The following is a 24,444-nucleotide window of genomic DNA, read 5'->3' on the forward strand; positions in this document are numbered from 1 at the left end:
TCAAGGAGCAAATAAACACCAAAAACGTCTTGCAATTTTACCAGCTGGCCGCACTTTTCGGGCTGCAAAGTGTTGCCAGCCACGCTTTCGAGTTTGTGCAGCGGTGCTTCACCATGCTCGCCGAGGCCGGGCCATTTACGGATTTAGACTTTTTCGTCGTCGCTAAAATACTGGCGAGCTCCGAGCTGCACGTTACCTCGGAACTCGAAGTGTTCAACGCGGCAGACGCTTGGTTTAGGAGAAGAGATTTTGAAAGGGGAGGCGAGTTCGCAAAAGACCTTTTGCTGAAAGTTCGGCTGCCGTTGCTTTCGAAGCACGCGCTGGAGCACATTTTGAAGAGCACTTCGCCGATTGTCGGCCACAAGGACTGCGTTAAAATCATCAAAGACGCGTTGCATGCTGGAGACAACTCGAGAAGGGCGTTTTGTGCGAGCAGACTTTGCACGCAAGACAAGTTCAACATACTTGTGCTGGGCGGAGTCATGAGAAGAGGAGGCAATACACCCCTCTTCAGCGCATACCAAGTCAGCGCAAAAAACATTAAACTTTTTAAAAGGCTGCCTCCGATGAAAACGGCTCGAAGAATGGGCAAAGCGGTGTTTTTTAAAGGTCACGTTTACGTGTTTGACAACGGGCAAGACTACTCTGGCGATACGCAAGCGGTTGAAAAATATTCGCCGGCCGCGAACAAGTGGCAGCTGGCGGGAAGAATACCCGACGAGCGCCGGGAAGTTTGCGTTTGCGCCTTTGTCGACCACATATTCGTGTTTGGAGGCGAAGTGGACCACCGCGCGATCGGCTCCTGCCTGAAATTCGACGCGAGAGACTGCAGCTGGGCGGAAGTGACCGGAATGAGGGAGGCTAGGTCGCGTGCGGCATGCGCGGTTTTTAAAGGAAACATTGTAGTTGCTGGAGGGGCGAATACTGACTGGGTCAGCATGAAAAGCGTCGAGGCGTACGACGCGGTCGGCGATGAGTGGTCGGCAATGTGCAGCATGATGAGCGGCAAGCAGTATCACAGCTTGATCGCAGCCAGGAACAAATTGTACGTCTTCGGCTACCACAGAGCGGGATGTGAGGTTTACGATGACGTTTGTAAAAAGTTTGCGACGTTCAAGTTTTCGCCCGGCATCAATATGTCAATGAGTTGTGTTTCGGTCGGCAGCAAAGTGTTCTGCCTTATGGCGTTCATAAATCCGGTTTGTTTTGACGTTGATAAATGCGAAGGATCTGAGGTAGAAAGCGACGTTACGAAAAAACTGAGGTATTTTTGTACCGTTACAGTTCCCTGGTTCTAAATGCTTTAACGAACAAACTTCAAAGTTTTGTAATAGGCTTCTTGCTACTCAAAATTCTAAAAAAAAAATTTGTTATAATTTGTTCGAATGATTTCATGAGAAAATAAAATAAAAAGCAAATTGAATAATTTGGAGAAAAAATGTCATTACATTCAGTTTTGAATATATTTATTTATTTTTACAATAAATTATTTTACGAACTTATTTATAAAACAGTGTTTAACTAACATAACTTATGAGACCTTCAATAATAATTAAAAACTGAAAATGAAAATAAGCGTTTGTGGAGACTTTATAGATTGGATTAAATTTACATACAGTTTACAAATTTACTTATCCGGACACGTTGGGCAAGGTTTTTTTGTAAAGTGTCCGGATAACTAAAATTCCGGATAAGTACAAAAAATATTTTTTTTTATATTATAATACAATAGCTGTATATAATGCAATGCATAATAAAAGTGTTATGGTCAAAACAAATACATAGTAATTGTGAATAAACATTTTATAAAATGATAAATAATAAAAGGTAAGTTTTAGGTTAATGTTTTTTTTTTCTAAGGTAGAAAACATCAGACTTACTAACTCTCTGCAACGATATACGTTTTTTGGGGGTCAAGCAAGTAAAATTCATCATTTGTAATTCCAACTGCCCTAACTATTAATTTTAAAGAAAGAATAGCTTTTGTTTAAGAGAAAATATGAATTAAAATTATCTTTAAAAACAAAAAATTATATCAACTTATCTCTCTAAATTATTAAAAAAAGTTTTTTAACAAAGAAAAAAAACTGACACAAAGATAAACGAAAATTTTTGACTAAATTTTAAGTCAATTTAACTGAAACATATCACTCCTAACAAACTAGTTTTTATTGGAAGTCTTACTCAAGTAAGAAAGAATAGACGTTTGTTATATAGTTTTTTAACGTTTTTAAGCAGAAAAATTGAAGAATTTAATAAATTGTGAAACTTTTTCTGGCGTGTCCTCTGGCTAAGACCGATAATAACTTAAAAAATCATTTAATAACTAAATAAAATTTTGGATAACTAAACTAGTTCTGAAAAAAGATAGAATGTAATCTTTAGTGGTAATATTACGTCTTAATAATGAGCAAAGTTGTAGAATTTATAAAATTACTGAAATTTTTCTTACAGCATGAAAGCTTTAATATTTGTATCCTACAAAAATGTCAGTGTTTAATATTGAAAAATATTTGAGTTTTCTTCTGACCAAAACTGTCCGGATAAGTGAGCGTCCGGATAAGTTAAGTCCGGATAAGTGAATAAGCACTATACAAAAAAAAAACAGGCCATAAAATAAATATATTTAAACATATAGTTTTGCGAATCTGTAAATAACAAACATACCAAAAATTTCCGTATATAATTTTATGCAAATAAGTCTAAGCTAGCCTTTTTCATTACTTTTTTACAATTTAAATCTGTATTTTATAAATTAGTCAGAATTCACAGTTTTTGATAGCATTTTTTTTTAAAAACCTCCCTTAGTCAGTAATTTTATTTGATATTTTATTAGCTTCACCAAAAGCAGATTTAAGGTTTTCACCTGTGGTCTTTATTAACATTAAAAAAAAAATTATAACTTCTAAATCAAAGTTGATATTTTGTATTTTCTAAAATGTAAAGTCAAAACCTGAAACTTAACAAAAGAGCTAAAAATTTGTTTAGTCTTCAATTTCAATTTTAGATAAAGTTGTAAATTGTTGTTATATCGTATAAAATTGATGAGTAGTAGTCAAAATAAAGAAAATTTAATATTTTTTTTACTCTCCCTTTTACAACGATAAACGTTTTCTGAAGGTCAAGCGAGTGAGTTTGATATCATGATGTGTTATTCCACCTGCCATATCTTTAAATTTGAATTATTTTGAAAACGATTTATAAAATAATCAAAAGATTTAACAAGAAAAAAGAGAAAGTGTTAACTAAAAAGAGATAATATACTAAGAAAAAAATGATAGTAGTTTATTATATTTTTAACGCCCTAGAATTTTGGTTAAAGGACGTAGATTAATAAAAATATTACAATAAAATATTGATATAAAAATTATTTAATATAGTACTACACTATACAATAACTATATACTATCAAAATCCACCCGCGTTCAAAATCCACCCGATTTAAAAAAAAGAAAATTTCTTTATTTATTAATTTATTTCAAAAACTTTTTTTGTTTTTAAAATATATTTTTTATTTACTTCAACTATCATTGTTACCTCTAACCCTTACCCTCGATAGGTGAGCGGTTCTCGAAATTGACTGGGTGGATTTTGAACGTGTTCCACAATAACAATACAATTAGAGTATTGTACTGATAATATTATTGAAGTAATGAAATTATTATTGTTAGTAATAAAATTAAATTCTTATTGAAAAAATCTAAAGTAAACAAATTTTTACTTACCGGGTTAGATATGACCTGGTTGAAGTGATCGGGTAATAAATGATCGGGTTAGATATGATCGGGTTAGAAATGATCGGGTTAGAAAGATAGAGTTAGAAAATTTCGGATTAGAAATTGTCGGGTCAGATATAATCGGAATAGAAAAAACCAGGTTTAAAATGATCAAGTTAGATATGAACGAGTTAGAAGTTATCGGGTTAGAAATGATCAGGTTAAAAAAGGTCGGGTTAGAAATGATCGCGGGTTAGAAATGATAGTTAATCCCATTTATTACTGTTACTAATTATTACAAAAGGTTCAAGTTTGACATTTATCAAAGTTATACTAAGTTTTTTATACTTTAAAAACATTTTTTATGTATATTGTATATCAGTTGTTTCGGATCTATACTTGTATATTGGTTCAAAAACTATTTGATTAAGTTTTTTTTAACTCTTAAAAAATTTCTTTTTCATGTTTAAAAATAGTTTTTGTACACAGTTTAATTTTAAGCTAGAAAAAGTAACATTAACTAGTTTAAAAAATTCGATTGAAAATGTTTCAGTGACAAAGTTATTAGTTTTTTTTATATCAAGTAAATTGATCTGTTTTTTTATTCATAAAAAACTTTGTATATTTAATAGTGATCTACCGGATCCGAATAAAAAAAATGTTCGGGTTCAGCCAGATCCTAGCTGATATCCAGTTTGTTGGAAAGACTTAGCTTTCTGCGATCAGCTTCTTTTAGTTTTATACGTACTAGATTATTATGTTTTTGCTTAATTATTAATTTTTTATAGAAATCTTTATTGATCTATAGCGCCTTTTAAAATTAAAACAAATCAATTAAGATTGCTTTTTCGACAGTTTCAGAATTAGTTTTTTATAAGCAAAAGTTTAAAGAAAAAACGTATCATAGGTTATTGAACGACAAAAATAGCACTTGGTCCTGGAACATTAACTACATAATTTTAAATGTGATTTCAGCCTAAAAAGTTTGGCTTTGAAAATACAAGTAAAGTTAAAACAAAAGTGTCTAGTACTACGTGGTTTACAATAAATTTGATTCCAATTGTATTGTTACAGCTGAGAATGGCAACTTTTCAGCCACATTATTGAACTGCTTGTACTTTTTTACATAGTAAAGCAGAAGTGTAGTAGAAACAACGCAATGCTGTCAAGTGTGATTTGTACTTTTGTTTTTTATTTTCAAGCGAATAGTCCACCATTTCAAAGTGGTTCTACAACCTTAGCTACCTTGGCAGAAAACATAGAGGAAGTTTTCGAAAGAAGGTTTTGTACTACAAATTACAGCTCCCTTTAAACTTTCAAGATAACAGCTTGTTGTAAGTCACAACAGTTGTAGATCCACGGTATCGACTTTACTTTTTACATCCTAATCTCAAACAGGAGGTTGAAAGGCTGTTGAAATTAAAAGTAAAAAAGCATAGTTAACGTGAGACTGGTCAAAGTATTCACTTTCCCTAGTACCATCTAATAATCTTAAAGCTAATTTATATAAAATAAGTTTATTATTCAAACGTGAATACCTTCTACAGAGCCCACTTGAAAGACTTTTAAATAATTTATTGGAAAAGTACGATTTTTAAAATACTGGTACATATGTTTCATAAAGCTCTAATCATCAGCCAGTTCAATAATACGTCATACTATTTTTTGTTATTTGCATAACTTTTGCATCTATGTTTAGTACAGTGCTTTTTATTTTGAATTGAACTGGCTGATGATTAGAGCATTATGAAAAATTAAAGCTTTACAAAACATTTGTACCAGTATTTTTAAAATCGTACTTTTCAAATATATATATATATATATATATATATATATATATTGGATTTAAGATTATTAGACGGTACTAGGGAAAGTGAATACTTTGACCAGTACTTTTGACATATATGTATATATAAAGGTTTATTTAAAGATGCAAAACTCAAAGGACTCGAGTTTCGTGACTATTCACTCATCAGCTTCAAAACAAGTTTAAAATAAAGCACAAAACAAAATCACCAATGAAAGTTAAAATTTTTTTGCATAAATAGATTATGACATAATTTTGAAACCATCAAAAATCATGCAAAACGGCTTGTGCAAAAATTAATCTACCAATCGACAATAAATCTTGCAAAAATTCATATAACTTCAGTGAGTAACTATATATTTGGACAGATAATTGAAAGAGATAAAGATAAAATTAAATTTTTGCTAGTTTATTGTCGATTGGTAGATTAATTAAATTAAAAAGGTCGAAAAGAAAAAACACAAGCCGTTTTGCATGATTTTTGATGGTTTCAAAATTACGTCATAATCTATTTATGCAAAAAAAATTTAACTTTCATTGGTGATTTTTTTTGTGCTTTATTTTAAACTTGTCTTGAAGCTGATGAGTGAATAGTCACGAAACTCGAGTCCTTTGAGTTTTGCATCTTTAAATAAACCTTTTAATAATAAAGCCCCCAAGGTGGGCTCAGTGTGAAAAATTTAATTTATTAAGTTAAAAAACTTAATTTTATATATAAATGATGTTCCTAATGATTTGTTATCGTTCTACTACACGTTTGAAACAGAAACAAGTACAGCCTCTCACGAAAGCTACAAACAGGAATAAGTTGATCAAGATATTGAGACAGAAGTTTAGTTTTCTTTTTTGTTGAAGAAAATTTACTTTTAACAAACTAAGAAATCTAAAGTCTTATTATGGTGGAAGTCAAACAAGAAATGATACCCACATTTGCAAGAATCTTTCGACACCTCCATCTGAAAGGGTATTTTCTGAAGCTGGTAATTTGTACGAGCAAAAGCAAAGTCGATTGCTTCAAAAGACCGGCGATTTTTTTTTTCATCACATCTTTAAAAGCTAGAATAGGCTTGTTTGTAGCTTACTAGCATATATATGACTAAATGTTATTTACTAAACTACTTACTTTTATATATCAACAATATAAACAGTTGCTAAAGAAGTTAACCTTCATCTTTCAATTCAAACTTCTGTATATAAAAGTTTAATTTAAGCTTATTGTATTTACATAGCTTTCATTATATTTTGTTGTATTTCAGATTTTGTCATTCTTGTAATTAGTTCGTTTATTTAATCAACCTAGAAAGATTTTTTTTTTATGATAAAAATACACTGAATCAAATTAAGAATGCTTGTGATTAAATGCCCACTGGAGAGTTGCACAGGTGAGCCACCAGATGTGGATGTGTAGTCCTCAATTGCCTAAAGTAGGAACTACCTTTAATTGGGGGAAGTCCTCTTTTTTGTGCTAAACGCTTAGCGCGTTTAGCTCTTAAGGTTTTTACTGAATTTACCTTACTCATTAGGTTTAGCTTAGTAATTAATAAGTATGTAATAAACTTAATATTGATAATTTCTTTAATGAAGTAAGTTTATTGAAAACGTGATGTTAATGTGAAAATTAGGAAGTAGAAATGATAAAGCAGCCAATTTATCAGTAAAATAAAACTGCGAATATAAACACAACAAGTAAACACCAAATTCTAAAAATTAAAATGTCTTAATAATGTTCTTAAAGTGTCTGAATGACACAATCTTAAACACAAAGTAGGTCTTACTAAAAATACTACTAATAATTCAGAGTCTTAATATATGTCGTGCTTCATGCACAACGATGGCTAAACTAAGCACAGTATAATACGATAATGCAAATAAGCATCAAGATCTTATAAGACGAAAATAATATAAAAGTTCTTATAATGAATTCGTGTGCGTCTCGCACGGTCTTATGGCTTAACTAAGCACATTACAATGCAGTAATACAAATAAACATAAAGTTCTTTTAAAATGACAATCTTAACAAAGTTCTTAAATTCAATCAGTGTCTTAAGTTCTTAAAATTAGCGTGCTTTCTGCACGATCTTATGGCTAACTGAGCCAAAAACAAAAATAACGAACAACATATCGAGCTGCGCGTAGTGCGCAAGCTAGAAGCTAATGAGCATTATAACAGACATTGTTAAAGTTTTATTGTGTGATTTGATAAAAAATCGTCTAACGCCCCCTGGCGGTCATTTAAAATACAACAAAATGCATATTTTGTTACATTTTCTCACCTAAAAGTCCTCAATTGAAGTCTTTTGGTGGGGTCTTGCAATATTTTTAAATGTTTCTTACCAACATTAATGCATAATTTTTGAATAATAATTAATTGTTAGATAGTATTATTTTTAAGTTAAAATTGGTTCTTATAAGTGCTTATACAATAGTGAAAAGTAGATATTACTGTCTGTCAGAAATTTTAATAATTGTTCACTCCATCGGCGGCCGTCAGCTGCTGATTTTCTGCCCGTCTCTCCAATCTGACCACTTTTAGGCGCTAAGCACCTCTGTCCGTTGAATATCTCAATTCAACTCGGTTTGATCTCTTTGTAACATCATCTGTAATGTATAATAGCTACCAGTGACTTCGAACGTCAGAAACATTGTTTCGCGTCTTTTAATCATCTGATGACGTGTGTGGTTTTTTCTCCGTTAGGCTGTGCCCAAGAACAAGTATTGTTTCTTTCGTATAAACTATAAAAAAATGTCTTGCTTGCTAGCATTGTTAAGAGACAATTTGTAATTTCTTTACAATTTTTATGATTATTAAATAACATAATCATGTTTTCTAATAGTATTGCTTGCTCAACCATTAGTTTACAATAAAATCAAATACAAAAGTTTTTGTTATATATACAAGGCAAGCAATAAAAGAACATTAACAGCGATATCGATAAAAAGGTTAGCTTCTGATATTTCAAAAGTCGTTTGGGGTTAGTTTGGAAAAAAAAAGTGTTGATATTTTTTTAATATCTAATAGCTAACAGCTTTGTTCAAAAACGACGTTATTAAAATTTTAATTGTCAAAAAAAATTAAGTTTTCAAAGCTATTAACGTTTTTTTATTAGAAAATAATTCAATTAACTTCTTAAACTTATTGCTTTAAACAAACGATTTTAATAATAAAAAGATACATTAACAATATGTGAAGGCAATTAAATTCCTACTGTGGCAAAGTTAATAATTTTAATCTCCATGCATAATGCAAAATAAACAACATTATTTTTTCTTATATTGCAAAATGCTTTCCGTAAAAATTTGCTACAAGTTAAGTTCAATTACCCGAGTTTAAAAAACGTGATTAGCAAACTGTAAAACTTTTACGTCTTCCCAGTTTGCTAAGCAAAAAATCAATTAGCTTTAAAAACTACTTTCAAAGCAACACTTAACGAAACGAACTTGAGTAATTTATTAGCAACAATCTTGAATTTGTATTAAATCATTTTAAGTTTTATAGTTCAAAAAGATATTGGTTTAGGAGAATAAGTTAACTTAGTGTTTAAAATAATTTTACACATGTTTTTTATTTAAAGCTGTAAAAATTGACCTAAAAATTAAAAGTCCAAAGTTTAGTTAGGTGAATCATGTATTTTTTTAAGAAAAACACACTACTGAACTTAATTTGGTTCTTAAAATAGCTTGAAAAAGTTTTTCATTTATGGTTTAAAATTTGGCCTAAATTACACTTAAAACAAATTTTCACAAGCCGTTTCACTTTTCAAAACGAGTTGTTATTTTATAAAGTCTTAATGGAAAACTTTTTATCAGCTGTATTATTACTCGCACTTGTAAGCACATAATACAAACTTCAAAACTAAAAAATCTTTAAAATCTCTCACCACAAGAAATTATATAACTTATAACCATAAAATATTAAAATGTTTAACAAAAAAATCTTAAGATTTACATAGAATCTTAAAAATAAATTAAATTTAAAAAACACTTTAACAAACCTTAATTTTATTTTAAACTGATAATGTTTTTCTTAATATAGTTGGTTTAAAAAAATACTTAAAATATTCAAAATTAATTATTAAAAATAATAAACAACTTGGAAATTGTTGTTCGAAAGCTTTTTACATTTAGTCACATTGAACTTATGAAGGTTGCGTAAAAAAGTTTTTAAGCTACAGAAAGTTTAAAGTTTACCGTTAAATTGACTAATGTCAAAAAACATTTAAATTATTAAATTTAATTATTTAAGCTTTTTGTTCAAACAAGACTAAAGCTTTAAAGCAACAGAAGTTTTTAATTTAAATAAATCTTTGAAAATTTTTTAATACAACATAATGTCACAAGTCACAACCAACAAATTTGTTGCTATATCACTTGTTTATATTTATATAGAATACTGTTTATTGATTTTAATGAAATTTAGTCAAACGTTCTAATGAGTGTTTCCTGAAATTTTTATCCTGTTTTTCTAAAAATTATTAAATAGATTTAAAAATATTTTAAGGTTGCTTGCCTGATAAAAATTATTATTTACAATATTTAAGCTTTAGAGACTAATAGTGTTTGGAATCTATACTTTCTTCATAGTTGTAAAATAAATTGTTGTTATCTGAGTCATATCCAGATTCACTGTTTTCAGAAGATTCGTAGCAGCCGGAGTTTTGTTAATACATTTCATAATATTTATTTGTTATTCTAGGATCAAGCTCGTATGTGTATCTTCTTCTGTAGTTGCTTGGTCTCCTCCTATACTGATGATGGTTTCTTAGTTTGCAATAACCATTATTTATATAATTGTTTTGTTGAGGCCTTTGCTGGCTATAGCTTGGCCATCTGTTTGGGGCATACTTGGACCCCCGGACAGGTTTGCCGTTCGGACCTGATACGTTTGAGGTTATACTTTTTGTTGATACTTTTGGTATTTTAGTTTATTTTAGATTGGTTTTTAATGTTTTTTTATTCAGTCTTTTGCACACATTATTAGTAAAATTTCTTACAGATTATTTTTCTGGTTGTTCAATAAAAAATATTTCATAATAAATACAGTTGTAATAATGTTTTTTACCAATAGCTAAATCTATTACAAAATATATAATAATTAAAAATAACTAAATCAATAGCAAGATTGCCAGAAATAAATAATTTTCAACTTTAATTACTTCATAACTGTTTGTTTTAACATAAAATTTCATACCTGAGTTATTTATTTATCAGATGGAATAAGAATAAAAATTCTGGTCAACAGTATCTTTTGATTGTGTATTGTTTTCAGACTCTTGAAAAGTTTTGAATATACACTAAAAGTTTTTAAAGCTTTATATACCTAGTAAATTCGTTAATAGTATAAATTCTGAAATCTTTCAATTAACTAAAGAAATATAAGCAAAATTGTATGAAGAAAAAAAAAGTTAGAATTAATAGAAAAACATAAATATCCTTATTATAGTATTTTTATCTTTGGACCTTAAAAAATATATTTAAGTTGATTCTTCATTTACTGTAAACCTACTATCACAGACTTGGTGTTGAGTACAAGTAGTTATGGAGTTTTTATTTATCTTAGTTTTATATTCTTATATAAAAAGAAAACATAACTGAATAAATTTACTTATATAAAATTATTTGGTGACTGTATGTTGTTTGTTTAATAACAATCAAATGGTTTGTACAGTAATAAAGTTGTTTAATTGTTTATAATTAAAGCTACTACAATGTTGATAATTTAATTATACAATACTTTTATTAATAATTTGCAAATATTTTAGTGTTAAATATTGGAAAAACAGTATTTTTTATTTTGAAAAATATGGAGTTATTATTAATTTTGAAAGCAAAAAAAATAAAAATGTTAATTGATGAAGAAGCTACAGTCTTTGATCTTCAACAAAAAATTGCTACTGAAATAAATGCAGAGCTTGGTATGCAGAAAATAATATTTAAGGGTGTTACAATTTCAAAACATCCAGATAAGACTCTTACTGAGCTTAAAATTAAAAGCGGTTAGTATTTTTTATAAAAATAAAATTTATTAATTGATAAATGTTTAATCATTTAATCAAACACTGGTAAAGTATTTTATTCAAAAGTAGTCTTACTATTTACAAAATTAGATAAGCTACTTATTACCTTTACTGCCTTTTAAAATTCAAAGTAACTTTTGAGATATAAGACCTATACAAGTATAGCGATCAAAGTTGGAGCCTACAATAGGTTCTTTATGGGAGGAGCAAGCTAAAAGGGCAAAGATTGACTATTTCACTAAAAATCTATCTCCTTCTTTAGTTTTTGAGCAATTGTAATTAAAGTTTTTCAGAGTAATCTTTAATAAACTTTAAACAACTTTTAAGAAACAGAATTTAAACATTTTGTGAAAAAAGAAAATTTTAAAAAGTAAGCAAAGAAAATTTTTTATAATTATACTTTTTTAATTTTGGTCATAAGTTTTTTAAATGACTTTTTTTTTTTAATTCGCTACCTACAAGTTGTTTTTAATATTAAAAAGTACATTTCAATAAAATGAATGAGGAGATAGATTTTTAGTAAACTTTTCAAAATTCCAAAAAATTGCCCTTGAAAATTTTTGAATCCATACGGTTGTATTGAAATTTTTTCACAAAAATAGTGAAATCTCAAAAGTTAATTGATTTTTTTTTATTTTATAAAAATTATCCTTTAATATATACTCTAAGGCTAAGCTTTGAAATAAGAGCTAATGATAATTTTTGTAAAATAAATGTTGGTCCTCCCCTATGCCCTTAAAATATTGGTTACAAAAAACTATCCACAAGTTTTGTTTTTTTATCCAAATCCATTTAAACTTTTAATGAATCTTAGAAAACAGTATATCATAAGTTTAGTGAAGCATACAACCTTTCTTTTTAATTATTGGAAAGAAAAATAAACACTAAGTGTAAGTAGTTTGCACCGCAGGCAAATTTTTTTAAAGGATTTGAAAAACAAAAAACTCAGGATGACTCAGTAGTTTAAGGTCACTCAGGGCACTTTTTAATCACTCAGGATGGTTTTGGTCACTTAAAACAGTTTAATTGAATCAAAGAGTGGTGACCCTGTATTTAGTTTAACTTATTTTGCCATCTTAAATTGACTTTTTAAACTAAATTACTTTATTTTACAGACATATAGAAGTACTTTGATAATTAGTAGAACCCACTTTTTTATTAAACTAATTTCTTGTTTTCACTTAAGCAACTTCATATTTAAACTTCATCAAAAATACAAAAACAAAAATAAATTGTTATTAGCAATGCTTGGCTTAATGTTTTTGCTTTTTCAAATTTTATTAGTTCAGTAAACATTGCTTGTAAATGTTAAAACTAAAGTCTGGAGTACATAAATTCCAAATTTAAAGTTTGAATTTAGTCCTGAAGTTCTGTACATGATTGTATGATTTCTACTTATAGAAATTTTTTAAAGCTTGTGTTTATTTCAAAACTATTTTAGATAATTCTAAAAATAAAAACAATATGGTTGTTTTGCTCAACTTACTTAATTAAAAAATGTTTTGTTTATTTAAATTTTGTCTTTTAATGAAAAGCTATTATATAAAATACTTAGTTTATTCCCTGAGTTATTATTACATATATTTAGCCTTGTTTAGTTATATTTTTCAGGATAATAAGGTTTAAAATTGTTGATTTAATGTTTTAACTATATTGTTTTAAACTAAATGTATGATATTTATAATATTAGATATTCTAGGTACATATACCAGGGTTAACATACACTCAAGATAACTAAAGCTAGTTTTTTATTTTAGAAAACCTTAAGCTAGTTTGAAATTTTTGCAAGTAATTTGTAAAACTGAGGTTCGTTTGAAGATTGAAAAAAAAAACTAAAGAAAGTTTAATTTATTTAAAAAGTTTCAGGCCAGCTATTATTGCTTTGAAGTTAGTTTATTCCTTAAACTTGTAGTTGATTTTTGTTGTAAATTTTATGTACTTCTGTTAATAAACAAATTAATTAATCAAGCTTTATTTATAGTAAATATGTTTAGTTTTGACTAACATTACTTTTTATACAACTTATGCACAAACTGAGGCTGGCTTTTTGCTAGAAAAAAAGGCAACACTAATATACATAAAAAAATATAAAGTCTATAAATTCAATATATTTGTCTATAAAACATATATATATATATATATATTAAATATTTTTTATAGACATATATAAAGCTATTAAAAGATATAAATAATTTCTTTAATTATAATTAGGCAAGGTTACTGGTTCTTTTTGTTATTTAATAGCGTTTTAATTTTAGTTTTTTTTGTTTTCTTTTGCTTAGTTTTAATTCTGTAAATTTATTATGAAAATATCAGTATCATAAAGCAGTGGTTCTAACATCTTAAAAACTTTTGCCTGTTAAGACACTAAACAAAAACTATTACAAAATATGTTAGAAAAAACTACTTAAATAGATTTTTAATATTTTTTATTACTATGCAATTTTTAATGATTAAGTTACGTTCGTTAGTATAAGACACAATACATAAATTATTTTAAAGGTTCTAAGTTGATGGTTATAAACCGAGAAAACAACATTGATGAGCAGAAAGTGTTTAGCAGAATAGGTGAAATTGACAAGAAGGTAGAAGTCATTATTTTGAAAATTGACGACTTATTACCTCAATTAGATAGCGTTTTAAAAGGCTTCAACGGCGAAAGCTCCTCAAAAATTTTTGATTCAATTAAAAAGAAATTTTTAAACGCATCAGAAAATTTAATGAAGCACTTAGAATCAGTGGATTCAATAGAAGTTGATGCAAACTTTCAAGCCGCAAGAATACGAAGAAAATCACTCGTGGTCAAGATAAACAAATGTCTGGATAGATGTGACCGTGAGTTAGAAAAAATTCCCGTTGATGAGTAACTCTTATGTCTCTTTACTAAGTTCTATTTTTTAGTCAATTTTTCTTTATTTAAAGTAAGTTTATACGATTATATATATATATATAGAAATAAGTTGATTAACTTAATAAATTAAATCTTTCACATGGAGCCCACCCTAAGGGTATATTTATTATTAAATTTTGCTATTTAACATTTATGTTAAAGTTTAGACGTAATTTTATAGATTAAAAGATTTATGAATTATTAAAATTCAATGTTGTTTTAATTTGTTTTAATAAAACATCCAATTTTTACTCTAGTAAGCAATTTTAAACTAGTTATTTTTTTAATAACCAGTTTTATGTTTGAAAACGTTTATCAAATAAACGAAAATATTTGTGTAACATTAGTTTGTTTTATTCACAAGAGAATGTGATAGTTTTATGTTTGTAAATATACAAACTAGTTTTGTTAGTGTTTCTAATAATTTTTTTTTAAGTGACCCGCTTCGAGAATTTTTTTCTTTAATTAAGAAATTATTTTCTAAGATTGGTTTTTAAGGTTTGAATTAAAAGATCTTTACCCCAATATCACTAAAGATTTTTTATTTAGGCCATCATTTTTGTTATAAAAACATAATCAGCAATTTGGAAATAGTGTCTATCCTCCTTTTTGTTAAAGCTGTACTTATCAATAATAAAAAAATGCATTGAAAAAAAAACTCAGAAGAAGAATTTATAGATTTTGTAGTATGCTAAAGCATGTCAGTTTAAGTAAATTTCTACTAAAAGATAACTTAGACCATGTTTTTGAGCGTAAATTTATCTATTGTTTTTTAAATTCTAAGCTATTAAACGGAAATAATAAAAAATTATAGCATACGCTTCCATCGTTGTCTAAAATAAAAAATGTTTGAAAAATACAAAACATCAAATATAATAAGGTAAAACACTATACGAGGGGTAGGTGTCCATATGTATAAAGGGACTCTTTTGCACGGAATTATTTTTTTCTTCTTTTATTTTACTTTTTTTCTGCTTCTTACTTTTTTATCAACTTCTTCTTTTAACGCCTTGTCCTGGACAAGACGTTAAAAGGTATCCAAGAGGCGTGCTACTTGATAACCAAAAAGTTCTTTGTGCACCAAGTCCTAGGACTAAATATTTTGAGCGTCTTTTTTTGTCTTTCAGTATACTAATAATAGTACTGATTTAATGAATTTTTTAAAATATAACTATAAACCATTACCCTTGGCTAGTAACTTTTTTTATTATTTGTTTTTTTGTACTTTTTTCATAATTTTTTTATTAATATTTATTTTCATTAATAATATTTAATTTCTTTAATAATATTTTTTTATTATCACTGTTACCCTTATCCTTGGTCGGTAATTTATGTATTTATATTATTTATTTTGATATTATAGTTAAAGTTTTTTATTTTTTTTTACTCTCGTTCAAAAAAGACACCTCGTGCATATTTCACCGTTCCCCTATACGAGCAAGTCTTAAAAACTAGGAGATTTAACAATTTACAATCTATAAGAATACATAAAAGTTGAAAGTGATATAAGTTTTAAAAATAAGAAGGAAAAACGTTCAGTTTAGTTAAAGTCAGGACTACAACATAAAAACAAATGCTTATGTACTTTTAGAAGCACCTTATATTGAACTTATAAACTAGCAATATAAATAGATGCAAGTTTAAATGTATTTTATGTCAATGGTTTGACATGTTTTGTTTAACATTAGTTAACAAACATTTTTTTAAAGGTTTTAACTATGAATAATACAAAACTGTTTCCAGCTAAATGAATTTTACCACACAACAAAATCAAAACAATTTAAAAAATAATTTATCGAGTATAATGTAGCATGATCCTCAGTTATACAGAATCTAAATCAGGGTTTCCCAAAGTGGGCGATATCGCCCCCCTGGGGGCGATTTTAGTAATTTGGGGGGCGATAATTAGTAAGGGGGCGAAAGGGTGGGCGATAACTAGTAAGGGGGCGAAAAGGGGGCGATTTTAAAATGTTGGGCTGTCATGAAATTTTTACGTTTTTTCTTGCTAGTTTACTAATTTTAGCTTGCTATTAATTATTTGACCCTGAGGTAAAACTTAAACAAAAAAGTTTGTTTTATTAATGTAAAAAATAGAAAAAAATCAAGTGCTTATGACTCCTACTTTAAAGTAAATATTATATTTTCATTCATATATTTCCTTGTTTTACAATTACATATATCATAGATGATTAAAATCCCTCTCACTATTTTATAACCTGACATATATGATATTTGGGATCATAAATGGTTTGTAAAAATCTATGTTATTTTTTATTAACTATCACATCATGATATTTCCAGTTGTTTTTTGAAAAGTCACCAAGTTAGACTAAGAAATAAAACTATACAGGGTTGCCAATTTACCTATAAACCTGGAAAAACCTGGAACTTGACAAGTTCGGCAAAAAAAACCTGGAAAAAATCTGCAATTTTTAACGATTTTAACATATTAAGTAGTAAAATTTAGATTTGACACAAAAAAGCTATCATATAGATAAAATTATGGATTTCTTCGAGGCAGATATTTTTGAAATAAACGACATACAGGAAACCTTCTCAGACTTACAAACTGACCTTAAACTTAAAGTAAATTCTTCCAAAGAACGATATGAAAGCTTTTGGACTCAACAAAAACTAAGGCAAAAGTATCCAATCATTTAAGAGGAATTTAGATTGTTGTTTATAGCTTTTCCTTCTAGCTATGTTGTTGAGAAAGCTTTCAGTTCAGTTATCAACATCTTGAGCAAAAGATCTTATCTATATATCTATAAAGGATGTGACTTAAGATTAAGACTCTATTTTACTGATTAAGAATTAGATATAGAAAAACTTGGAAGCAGTCATGAACCTCATCCTTCACATTATATTAGACTTCAGTAGCAGACATTATTTTATGAAAGTTTTTTAATTTGATTTGATCTTTTGAAAACTTCTTATTTAACCTGGTTTGTATTGTATTTAAGTGGTCTTTTTATAATAACAACTTTATTAAGCTATTTATTCTACAACAGGTTTGAATAATGCCTAATCAATATTATTTACGGTGGAATTCCTCTTGAGTTCGCACTTTTTCCCAAATAAAAAGAGCAAATTTAGATTTTCTTATATACAACTAAAGTAAAGTCTATTACTAGCCAAATATTAATAAAACAAAAAATATATAGTATTTGTTAGCTTATATAGATCTGTTTTATTTTAATGAAAATTTGTTTTATGTTTTAGTGGATTTCATGTTCATTCATAACAATATTGCACATAACATATTGAAATTTGTCATTTTGTAAAAAAAATATGGTAATAATTTTTTTAGTTTGCTTTTTTAAATTTTTTTTTAAATATTTTTAATATTTCAAAGTGCGAACTTAAGCGGAAGTCTACTATGTTTATTAAATGGTTTATGTTTTAAAGTTGTTAATAGTTTTATTTTGACCTGGTTAATTTTGTAGTTAATATTCGTCGTTTTACATTACACTAAAAGTTTTTATAGCACAGTGATAAAATTAAAATATTTGTTTGAAAGACCTTTATTTGACAGGTTTTTGTTATTACTTGTTCAATCTGTATATAACTTATATAACTATATAACTAACATCTGATTGTAAAATTTTGATAATCATTAAAGTTTTAAATTCTAAAATGAATTTTTTGTTTTTAAAAGAGTATAAATTTGAGGTCTCTATTTTAAATGACTTCTACTCTTTTATTTAAAAGTTTCTTTAACTCAATTTTATTTTCTAACTTGATTTATTATTGTTAAAAAAATTACTATTATATAAGGAGTTTTAGACTATTAATACAACTGTTTTTTTTTTTCTTAATTCAATTATATTAGCAATTAGAATATACTTAGTTTATTTTAATACTTCAACACTAGCTTTTAGTTTTTCACTATTTTCCTCTGTTAAATTATTATAGGCTAATAGCTAGAAAAAAAAAATTTTTAAACAGAATTAAATAAGCCATCAAAAAGACTGCTACAGTTACAAAACAAAATTTTAACCTAGTTAGAAGTTTTTTTTAATTGATTACTTTCTGTTCACAAAATTAAACGTAAAACATTGGATTTTTTCTTTGAATTTAAATAAAGAATAAAAATTGTTAGAATTAAGGTTTAGTTCCCTAAAGATTGTTCCAAGTCAAGTACTATTTCATAGTATTCTACTACGAAACATATAGTTAAAATAGTTTAAAATTAAATTTTTAGTTTTACAACTAACTTGCTCACAACATATCTTAGTATTGAAATTAATAAATTTACTGCATTAACTAAAGCTGTTGATGAAACCACTTTTCATGTGAGAAAATCAACCAGTCGGTCAAACTTCCTCAAACTAGATCAGAAATTAATTTTTATTTAATTATGTGTATAATAAATTGTTCATTTTTTTAGTTTTTTTAATCTCTGGTATAGTTATTTTAGAATAAGCCTATTTATAAAATAATTTAAGTATTTTGTGCGGCTTAAATAAGTTAACTTCTAAATATCCGAAATTTGTTATATGAGATATTATTATAATGTCAGGTTTCAGTTAAGATTTCAGATGGGTAACGTAAGGCTCAGATCCAGTCGAATTTCGACCCGCTAAGTAAATTGAAAACTACTTGTGCATAATAAATAAAATTTAGTTATTTGATACTTAATATTTTGAAATACGCTTTCATTTCCTTTTCAGTTCACAATATTATTTCCTAGATCACAATAATAGTACATGAGTTTATTACAATTTTACTCGAGTTTTTAATTTTCTTATTGTAATTTTTTAAAAATCACATGCAGCCCGCAATTACATTTTTTTAACGAGTTGAAACTAGAAAAGATTGTTTAGTAAATATGAATTGCTGACTACAAAAATTGTCCACCACTGACCTAAAAGTTTCATTAGTTTCAAAACAGTTCATATTTAAACAGGATTGATTACAGATAACACAAGGCTTTTTAAATAATTAAGTATTTTAATACACTTTACTGGGCTTCTAAGAAAATAACTGTAAATTATTTTCTCAAGCCCTGTAAACTACATTGAACACAAAAGTGCGTGCATAAGAAGTACCAGACTAAATTACATTTCGAACACAACATTTTTTAGCTTAAAAGTTTGTACTGAAAAGAAAAACTACTTTGTGAAATCAAGGGGGAGGGGCGATTTTTTTTCAAATTACTGAAAAGGGGGCGATTTAGTAAATGAGTTTGGGAAACCCTGATCTAAATCTTTAGTGAAAAGAAACTTAAATTATTTTTATCTACTGTTCGTTGTTAAAGATGAGATTACAGTCTAATTAACACAATTCAGTGTTCTTAAAATTAGTCTGATGCATCATTTCATGCGCAATGTACAACTGTATACAATCATCAGCATTTGAGCGAGGGTTCCAGTCAAAACTTTCTAGCAGACAGTTATAGCGTGAGTATGTAATTCCGGCGCATAAGTTCCAAACTGTACTTATAGTTTAATGAAAAGTTTCTATTTAAAGAATTTTTGCTACTTAGTGTTCTATGATTTAAAGTTTAAGTAGTCAATTTTTGTTGTATTAAAACAGTTCTTAAAATATCTTTCTCTTAGATTTAATCAACTTTTTAAGATTTTATCTTAATTAGATTAATTTATTAAGTAAAATTTTTATACATTATTGTTTTGTTGTGGTTATGAAAGAATGTAAACGCTCGTTTTCTGTTTCTAGCTTGTATAAAATTAAATTTGCATTAATTTAATTATGGTTAATAGTTATACTATTGACCATTTTAGCTTCTTTATGAAAGTAACCCATCATTTACATAGGGTTGTAACAGTAGACAATTAAATCATTTTGTATATTATTATATAAAATAAAATTGAAGGAAACACTTAATTAACAAATAAAAGTGCTACCCATTTTTAAAATACCTAGACACGCTCCTGGTAAAGTTATTTGGTATGGTGAAAAAGTCACTTCAGTATAGCCGTCAACAGTTGAATACATAAATCAACAACTGTACAAAAAGTATGTTAGTCTGAGAAGGTAAAAAAAAAATTCTAGCTACCACCAGGCTTTTTAAAGGGTTGCCAAAAACATGGAATTTGACAATTCAATCAAAAAATAATTTAAAACTTTTGCCAACCCTGCTTTTAGTTAAATTTTCTTTAAATAGTCAAAAAAAAAGTTTAATATTACCATTTCTGAGCTATATAGAAAAATATGAAGTGAATAAAGACTTAAAACTTTTTAGAAGTTTGTTGATTTATATTATTGCGACATATGGATTTATAGATAAAGTTCTGAACAATACAAAAGAATTAGACATCATCAAAATACTTAAAAAAACTCTAATGTCTTCATGCTCATCATATTTAACTAACTATGCTTCAGATAGTTCAGATGAGAAACTATAAAATGACAAAAAAGATAAATACTCTGTTCACATGAGCCTATAACAAAAAAGGAAAACTTAAAATAATTGAAGAAAACTAAATTAAAAAAAATTAACTAAAATAACCATTTATATCTTCTTCTAAAAGACTTAAACTTAATGCAAATAGTTTTTTTTAACTTGGTAAAATTAGTGAAGGGAACTCTTAAACTTACAAATTAAGCTACTTTTACGTTAATAACAGCCTCTAAAAAGTTAGCTGTCAAGTGAAAAAAGTAAAACTAGCCTGGTTTAGCCATTTGAATGCCTTATCACTTGGATGAAAAGATTACAAAAACTTTTGATGGTAATGACAATGAAAAACGGGTGTTATCACAGTCTATGGTGGTCAAAAAATTAAATAATTATAAGTGCCAAGATCTGAAACAAAGCTAAAACAATAGTTTTGCACATTAGCCGCAGGTGCTATAAAGAACGAACTAAAGAGTTGGAATTACAAAGAAAAAGTTTTATGGTTGGTATTTGAAATCACAAAGAGCAACACAGGTAAATGGTAGTTGTGGTACTCAAAAAGGCATCAAAAAACGTTTTATGCTTGTTTTTCGTCACACCGTTCGTGAGAAAGTATTAAGTTATGCCCTGAATTCTCTTGACACTGAAACATCTAACGCGCCTTACTTTAGTTTGTCTTACTTGATAAAATTTTTCATTAGTTTAATTTGTTCAACTTTATAGAAAAGGTATATTTTTCTTTTTAATGATTTATTTCGTATACAGTTTGTTTTGTTATAGTGCCCATGCTCAAATATGTTAAATATTTTTTAAACTTTACTTAAACTCGTTAAAATTTTGTTAATATGCTGGGTTATACTACCAGCTATAATGTTGTTGCGTCTAAAATGCCCGCTAAAAGGAATATAAAAAGCTACAATCTACCATCAAAACATAACTATGTGTTCGTATCTTTCAAGACAAGATATCAGCAACATAAATGTAGCTCCATATTAACACATCTACCCATACAACGTTGTCTGCATACATAAAGAAAAACAACTCAGATTGCTGTAATACTTCATGGTCCATCAGGTACAAAAAACTATGCAATCTCCTTCAAAAACCAGAAACGTGCACAATATTCAAATTGAAAAGGGTGGTCATTGCTAAATTCAACAAAGGTAAATCATTAAGTTTAATAACAGAGGTAGCTGCCCTATGGGTGTACGACAATTCAAATTCCTAAAATTCAAGTTCTAAAAAAATTTTAAAGGACCGAAATTTAACAAGTAGTATATATCTACATCTTATTAATATCTACAAGCTATTGTTTTCTTTTTATAAAATATTAAGTATTTTTTTGATATGACTAAAACAAATTTTAAAGCATACTTGTTTTTATTACCTTTTTAATATCTTAAGAAGTATTTAATGTTTTACTAAAAGAAATAATGGTATTTTTTTTTTAGAATCGAGTTGTCCGAATTTGAATTGTCCAAATTTGAATTGTCATGTAACCCTGCCCTATGGTTTACTGATTACAACAGATTTAGAATGGTTTACACTTAATTATTTCTATAGTTCATTAAAAAGCATTTTTATACTATAGTTTATATAGACTGTTTTGGTTATTTTCATCATTAGACCGAGATTGAGACTGAAGCAAACGATTATCTCGAATTTAAATTTATACACTTTAACCTAAACTTGTTGTATAACGTCCATTTAAAAATTTTGCGTATCAAATTAATTCTATTTCTACTAAATAAGCAGGGTGACATATTGATTAAGCTTTATTTTTTTTTGTCCCGAACAATACGTTAAAAGATATCCGAGCTGTGCGACTTGATAACCGAAAGGTTCTTCTTGCACCAGGTCCTGGGACAAAATAATTTGAGCGTCTACTAAACTATAGTCTATTTTTTATTACGAAGTATAGTATATCATAACAAATTTTTTTTAAATTTATAACAAAATAAAAATAAAACAAAATTATTTTTGTTTATTCAAAGATTTCTCCGCTTTTTTGTTTCAATTTGAAATTGTTTGTTTTATTAAAAAACGCTTCTAAGCTGTTAGTTTTAGAATTCTTCTAGTTTAATTTGGTTTAATTTCTTTGCTTCTGTTTTTTTTTTTTGTTTAGGCAAATGTTTATTAGTTTTTAGGTAAATCATAAATTAAGTCTTTTTCTAAATTTTTGTAAACATAAACAACACCAAAGTTGTATCGTAAATGTTTTTCTAGTAATCTATTTTATAACTATACCGAAATAAGTTTGTTTAAAACAATCATTAAACAGTACATTTATTAACTTTAACGAAAAAATAAATGTACAGTTTAAAAAGATTAAATAAAAAAGCAAATTATTAGACCTTTGTAAAAACTAAATAAAATAATCTATTTTAGCTTCTCTAAACTCTAAAACTCAAGTAATCTTAATCAATGCACAGAGTAGTTCATAATCTACTGTACTTGACTAAAGTGTATTTTAAGATATGCTCATAGTGTAATAAAAACCCAAAAAACTTTTAGAAACTATTTATTTTCAGATTAACAGACCAAAGTAGTAGTACTAATGAAAAACTTTTATCCAAAGTTTTTGTTCATAAGATCTTTCTTATTAACAATATGTTTGAGACTTAATAGATAGTCATTAATCACAAACCAATATATTTCATTATTATAAATCTAAAATTAATAAGAATATTTTTTTAATATATAAATTTACAACACATTTTTTCAGTAGTATAAGCTTATTCAACTACTAATATTATCTTCTATAAATTAAGTTTTAATTTTGAAGGCTCACTTTTAAGATTACACTTAAATTAAACTACATTTACATTTTTTTGTAAGTAAAAAAAAATAATTAACTTTCTAATTAAACAAGCTTTTATAAATTGATGTTTTCTAGTTCTTGTATCAAAAAAATGTTAAATATTGATATTTTATTTATTTAGTGTTAATCAATTTTATAGTTAAATTGAAAAGTTACCACAAAATGTGTTCTGATGAAAACAAGCTAGATGAATTTCTAAACAAGTTCTCCAATCCATTAAAGGTTTTTCGTGAAGTTTGCAACAAAGAAAAAAACAAGGTACGCAAAGAAATAGAAAATCATGAAAAAGAGTCTAAGAAAATGAAAGATCATTTGGTTGAAGAAGCAAGGCAGTTGTTTGAGCTAAACAAAACAAACTTCAATAGTGTTGAAGATTTCTCAGATTTTAAGTATAACGTTAAGCTGTTGAAAAATGATGATCCAGATCATAAAATCTTAAGAGATTCACTTGGCCTAGTTTGTAAAAATCTTAACTGTGTCGAGTCGGAGAAAGATTTGGATTTTTATATATACAGAGTAAAACCAATTGGTGATGTATATAACAAACCAAAAACGTTAGAAGATCAAAATCTTTTGTTACTTCATGGAACTGAAGCGTCAAATGTGGAAGGAATTTTGAAAGAAGGACTAAAACCGTCATTAAGTGGAAAAAATGGCCCCGGAGTCTATTTAACCAATAGCATCGAAACTGCATCCACTTATGGTGTATGCATTGGGGAAGATATTGGAGTTCCTAAATATATGGTATATTTTTTTGTTATTAAGTTGAACATTTCAAGTAGTTCACTCAGAAAAGATTGTAAGTACAAGCAAAAAAAAGTTAGAAAAGAGCGTAAGG

At 27.4% G+C, this 24,444-nt stretch overlaps 1 protein-coding gene across 1 annotated transcript; it reads left to right on the top strand.

Annotated features, from left to right (window-relative positions):
- The first annotated feature begins 11,362 nt into the window (after nt 1–11,362).
- On the top strand, nt 11,363–14,404 carry LOC145841358 (BAG family molecular chaperone regulator 1-like). The gene is made up of 2 exons (XM_082948719.1): nt 11,363–11,516; nt 14,040–14,404. Exons 1-2 carry the CDS (start codon nt 11,363–11,365, stop codon nt 14,402–14,404), a joined length of 519 nt encoding a protein of 172 aa, XP_082804845.1.
- The last annotated feature ends 10,040 nt before the right edge of the window (nt 14,405–24,444 follow it).

The sequence above is a fragment of the Thalia democratica genome, chromosome 7 (assembly GCF_965202585.1).
Source record: "Thalia democratica chromosome 7, ktThaDemo2.hap1.1, whole genome shotgun sequence".
Taxonomy (NCBI): Eukaryota; Metazoa; Chordata; class Thaliacea; order Salpida; family Salpidae; genus Thalia; species Thalia democratica.